Source organism: Marmota marmota, unplaced genomic scaffold, assembly GCF_001458135.2.
Source record: "Marmota marmota marmota unplaced genomic scaffold, marMar, whole genome shotgun sequence".
Classification (NCBI taxonomy): Eukaryota; Metazoa; Chordata; class Mammalia; order Rodentia; family Sciuridae; genus Marmota; species Marmota marmota.
Genome location: NW_026000174.1, coordinates 16,843,020 through 16,848,997, shown reverse-complemented (window position 1 = coordinate 16,848,997; position 5,978 = coordinate 16,843,020). Strand labels below are relative to the sequence as shown.

The following is a 5,978-nucleotide window of genomic DNA, read 5'->3' as shown; positions in this document are numbered from 1 at the left end:
TTATTTCTATCCTTGCTTTACTGCTGTTACCAGGAGAAAAACATATCATTTCTGCTATTTACTTTTCTATGCATTCCTTAAGCCAGTATGGCAGGTTTGTCTATTTTATCCTTCAAGTTCAACTGCATTTTCTAGGATCATTAATGTGCCATAAGTTGCATTGGACTTTTTGAATCTTCCCCAAAATTGATTGCTTCAGCAATTTGACAATGTTGTTTATGTAACAGTGCCCTGTTCTCCTGGTTTGTAATGTTCCCCATAAAGCTTCTAGTCTCACCTGACTTTGATGCATATAGTCTTTTTTCAAAAATTTGTACAGAATTATCTTCATTGGTTTTCTCTTAATAGTCTGCCATCTGAGGATATCCATCAATATTGTTGGATGAAAATGCTACATGTACAATGGTAATTTCTAAACCTATATTGCCGGCAAAATCTGGAGATCTGTGCCTAAAGATTGACATCTACAGAGACTCTGGAGACTAATGGATATCTGTAAGTGAATTTCTCTTAATTATTTCATTACATGTTACATTCAAAATAGAATGCACTGATATTACCTTTTTATTTTTGAGGTCCTGGGTGAAATGATAAAACTCAGGGCCATGGGTTTTATCATTTCACCCATGAGTTACATCCACAGCCCCTGATTTTTCTTAACTGTCTATATTCATAGAATCATATGAAGATTAAAAGGCTATAAAAATAATTATTATAAAAACATGTAAAGTTATACAACTTATTCTCCTTATGTTTAATGCTAAAAATATTTATACCTTGGCTAAATGTCCCTATTTATGAATGATAAATTATTATAATTTTATTTAGTTTTTTCAACCATACACTATTACCTTAGATAACTCTCTTAATGCAAATAATTCTAAATATTTCTACATAACAATGTAATTTATTACTTCTACAGGATGTGAGCCTTGTAAAGAGAAATGCTACAAATCCAGGACAACATGGACATCCTCAGTAATTTGACATCCAGATTTCCAACCTTCTCACTGACTGGCATTCCTGGCCTAGAGTCTGCCCAGGCCTGGATCTCCATTCCTTTCTGTTGCCTTTATGCCATTGCCCTGTCTGGGAACAGCATGATCCTGTTAGTCATCAGCACCCAGCACAGTCTTCATGAGCCCATGTACTATTTCCTCTCTATGCTGTCAGCCACAGATCTGGGCTTGACTCTTTCCACAATGTCCACAACATTGGGTATCCTCTGGTTTAATGCAAATGAAGTCAGTCTGGACAGCTGCATTGTCCAGATGTTTTTTCTTCATGGATTTTCTGTCATGGAGTCTGGGGTGCTGGTATCAATGGCTTTTGACCGCTATGTGGCCATCTGTGACCCTCTCAGATACACTACAATTCTCACTAATTCCAGGATCATTCAGATGGGTCTCCTAGTGATTATACGTGCTGTGGTTTTAATAGTACCACTGCTTGTGCTCCTTAAGCCTCTGTCTTTTTGTAGAATGAACACCCTTTCCCACTCCTACTGCTACCATCCAGATGTGATTAAATTAGCATGTTCAGACACTCAAGCCAATAGCATCTGTGGATTAGTTGATCTCATTCTGACCACAGGAATAGATACACCATGCATTGTCCTGTCTTATACATTCATAATTTACTCTGTTCTCAGTATTGCCTCCCCTGAAGAACGGTACAAGGTGTTTAATACCTGTGTCTCCCACATTGGAGCAGTAGCTATTTTCTACATTCCCATGATAAGCCTATCTTTGGTTCATCGATATGGTCGATCAGCTCCCAAAGTGGTCCATTCAATGATGGCCAATGTCTACCTGCTGCTGCCCCCTGTGCTTAACCCTATTATTTATAGTGTAAAAACAAAACAAATCCGAAAGGCTATACTTAATTTTCTTACAAAATAAGCAGAGATTATTAAGTTTGAAAAAAACCTGATAATGATTTTCACTGCAGAAAAGCAAGTTACTAGATTGGATTTTTTCCATATTTTTCACTTATTAAATAATTTTTAATGAATATTTTTATTTTTTCCATTAAATGTATAAGTATGACATGCTACCCCAAGGATTTTATAACCTAGCAAGGGAAATTGGAAAACATTAATAATGAAGTTACATTAAAAATACAGCACCTACCATTTCCTGATTGATTTATTCTAAGTGTTCTACTAAGTGCTTTTAGGACATATTCTACTTATTCTCCAAAACATCACAATGAAATATATGACACTCTTAACTATTTTTCTGACATAGATATTGAGGTTTAGAGACATTTAGGCCACCAAAGACCATGCAACTAATTTGGGGCAGACACAATTTTAACCCATGATACCCCTCCTTCCATTTGTGAAATACCCAAAAAAACTAAAGAATGCAACAAATGTATCACATATGGTAACTTTGAAATAAATTTTTATGCTCTTACAGTTATCTATTCTTTTTAGAAAAGAATTCTTTCTTTCAGAAAAGAATAATGATAATATTCTTTAATATTATTAATGATAATAAATTATATAATTAGTTCTAGGTTATGATCTCCAACCTAATTTAATGCACTGTGTCACTATCGTTGAAATATTTGCAGAATTTGAAACTTGGGACTTTATGGGTTAATCCTTCCCAGACATGTTCTTTATAATTTTATTATGTATTCTGCCAAAAGCATCTAGGAGAAAAGATGTAATATCAAAAGTAAGACCCAGATCTCTATGAATACATGCCAGGTCTTTAAAAGTTTTAGTAATCTTTTTATGGTATACTTGAGCTTGTTTCTTTGGACAATGCATAATACAAAAAGTGAAAATAGTTTATAGAATGTATGCAGAAGTTATTATTAAGTGTTAGACATTCAAAAGAAAGGCTTCAAGAATTAAGGATATTTGCTTATTTGATACAGGAAATGGAAACCTTATAGAACTAGAAAAGATCATGAAGTAGGATGCAAGGAAATTTAGAACAGAAAATTCTACCTTTTTTCTGCACAATGGTATTTTAAGAATTTAACATAATCTGTTTTCTTCCACAGAAAAATCTAAGATACAAAAAAAAATTCACATTATTTTTTATAAAATTTCAGGATTCAAAAAAATCATGAACGATCACATATCTCTCTTTCCAAAGCAAAGAACTAAGCTTAAAAATGATGGTTTTGAGCCTATAAGCAGTTTTACACAGACTCCAAATATTTGGTACTTTGGATTAGATAAAGGGAAATGAAGGGAAGAGAGGGGAAATGGGAATAGGAAAGATAGTAGAATTAATAAGATTATTTTACTATATGCATATATGAATATACACCAATGTAATTCCACAGCATGTACAACCAGAAGAATGGGAAGTTATACTCCATATAAGTATAATATGCCAAAATACATTCTACTGTCATGTATAACTAATAAGAACAAATTAAAAAAGAATGCACTTAGAGGAATGATAGTTAATAATAAAAGAGTAGCATTTTACCCTATTTTTTTTTTTGCCACTTAAGTTGAAAGAGTTCCTAAGGGTGCATAGAGCATGTTTTGGAAGCAACTGTAGGAGAATGTGAAAAGTAGCATATCAATTTCATTACTCATGGCAGAATGGGAAAATACTTTCCTGAGAGGTGAAAGACCTCTACAATGAAAACTATAGAACGCTAAAGAAAGAAATGTAAAAAGACCTTAGAAGATGGAAAGATCTACCTTTTTCTTGGATAGGCAGAATTAATATTGTCAAAATGACCACACTACCAAAAACACTATAGAGATTTATTGCAATTCCAATCAAAATCCCAATGACATTCCTCATAGAAATAGAAAAAGCAATCATGAAATTCATCTGGAAAAATAAGAGACCCAGAATACCTAAAGCAATTCTTAGCAAGAAGAGTGAAGCAGGTGTCATCAGTATACCAGACCTTAAACTATACTACAGAGCAACCGTAATGAAAACATCATGGTATTGGCACCAAAATAGTCTTGTAGACCAATGGTACAAAATAGAGGACACAGAGACTAACCCACAGAATTACAATTATCTTATATTTGACAAAGACGCTAAAAACATACATTAGAGAAAAGATAGCCTCTTCAATAAATGGTGCTGGGAAAATTGGAAATTCATATGCAACAAAATGAGATTAAACCCCTATCTCTCACCATGCACAAAACTCAATTCAAAGTGGATCAAGGACCTAGGAATTAAACCAGAGTCACTGCATCTATTAGAAGAAAAAGTTGGCCCAAATTCCATCATGTCAGATTAGGCCCCAACTTCCTTAATGAGACTCCTATAGCACAAGAATTAATATCAAGAATCAATAAATAGGATGGATTCAAACTAAAAAGATTCTTCTCAGCAAAAGAAACAATCAGTGAGGTGAATAGAGAGTCTACTAATTGGGAAAAAATTCTTACCACATGCACATCAGATATAGCACTAATCTCTAAAATATATAAAGAATTCAAAAATCTTAACAACAAAAAAACAAATAACCCAATCAATAAATGGGCCAAGGACCTGAACAGATACTTCTCAGAAGATATATAATCGATCAACAAATATATGAAAAAATGTTCAGCATCTCTAGCAATTAGAGAAATGCAAATCAAAACTGTTCTAAAATTTCATCTCATTTCAGTCAAATGGCAGCTATTACGAAGAAAAACAACAATAAGTGTTGGAGAGGATGTGAGGAAAAAGGTACACTCATACATTGCTGGTGGGACTGCAAATTGGTGCAGCCAATATGGAAATCAGTATGGAGAATCCTTGGAAAACTGGGAATAGAACCACCATTTGACTCAGTTATCCAACTTCTTGGTCTAAATTCAAAGGACTTTTATTAAAAACAGCATACTATAGGAACACAGCCACATCCATGTTTATAGCAGCACAATTCACAATAGCTAAACTGTGGAATCAACCTAGATGCCCTTCAGTAGATGAATGGATTAAAAAAATGGGTATTTATATACAATGAAATATTACTCAGCAATCTTAAAAGAGAATAAAATCATGGCATTTGCAGGTAAATGGATGAAGCTGGAGGATATAATGCTAAGTGAAGTTAGCCAATCCCAAAAACCCAAATGCCTAATGGTTTCTTTGATTTAAGGATGCTGATCCATAATATGCTGGGGGTGGTGCGGGAATGGGAGGATTAAATGAACTTTAGTTAGAGCAAAGGGGGAAAGGGGAGGGAGGGGAAGTGAGGGGATATAGGGGTAAGAAAGACAGTGGAATACAATGGTCTTCGTTACCCTAAGTACATGTATGAAGACACGAAGGATGTGACTCTAGTTTGTGTACAACCAGAGATATGAAAAAATTGTGCTGTATATGGGCAATATGAATTGGAATGCATTCTGTTGTCAAATATAACAAATTAAAATTTAAAAGAAATAAATTCACAAGTCCTATCTGTTCAGAGGGTATTGAGATACTGAAAACCAATTTTTTTCTTTCTGTTTTATATATCTGCCCATTTTCTCTAGGTGAATTTAGATCATAAAATTTGCATTTGGTGCTTAAAGAACATCTTTTGCTTGAACAATGATATTACATAGGGCTTAGGTGCAGACTTAGCTTAAAAGTTTGGCAATATTTTCTATGTTTTATATGTGGGCAACTCTTGCTCTAGTAATTGTACATACTTTTTAACTTCTTGGAACTTTAGAAAAAAAGAACAAATAATAATGCAAACTTTAAATGACTTTTACTTTGAGAAGCTCCAAGGGCTGTGTCTTTGTAAATTGTAATTCTAGGAGAACCTAGTCAGAGAAAAACCTCCTATTTGAGTGAGACATCTTTCCTGGAAATGAATGAGAGAGAGAGAGAGAGAGAGAGAGAGAGATGATGATGATGAAAAAGGAAATGTGTTCTTGTACATATAGGTTAAATATTATAAGGGATAGAGTAAAACAAAACTTGAATAATTTCATTTAGCTTAATATATCTTGTATGTCCTATACATATCTGGGATGCTACATATTCCTGCGT

At 33.8% G+C, this 5,978-nt stretch overlaps 1 protein-coding gene across 1 annotated transcript; it reads left to right on the top strand.

Moving 5' to 3' along the window:
- Positions 1–944: 944 nt before the first annotated feature.
- Positions 945–1,901, top strand: LOC107160679 (olfactory receptor 51F1). The gene has a single exon (XM_015507325.1). It carries the CDS (start codon positions 945–947, stop codon positions 1,899–1,901), a length of 957 nt encoding a protein of 318 aa, XP_015362811.1.
- The last annotated feature ends 4,077 nt before the right edge of the window (positions 1,902–5,978 follow it).

Excerpts from the sequence above, each read along its gene's own strand:
- LOC107160679 (XM_015507325.1), top strand. The coding sequence starts at position 945 with ATGCTACAAATCCAGGACAACATGGACATCCTCAGTAATTTGACATCC.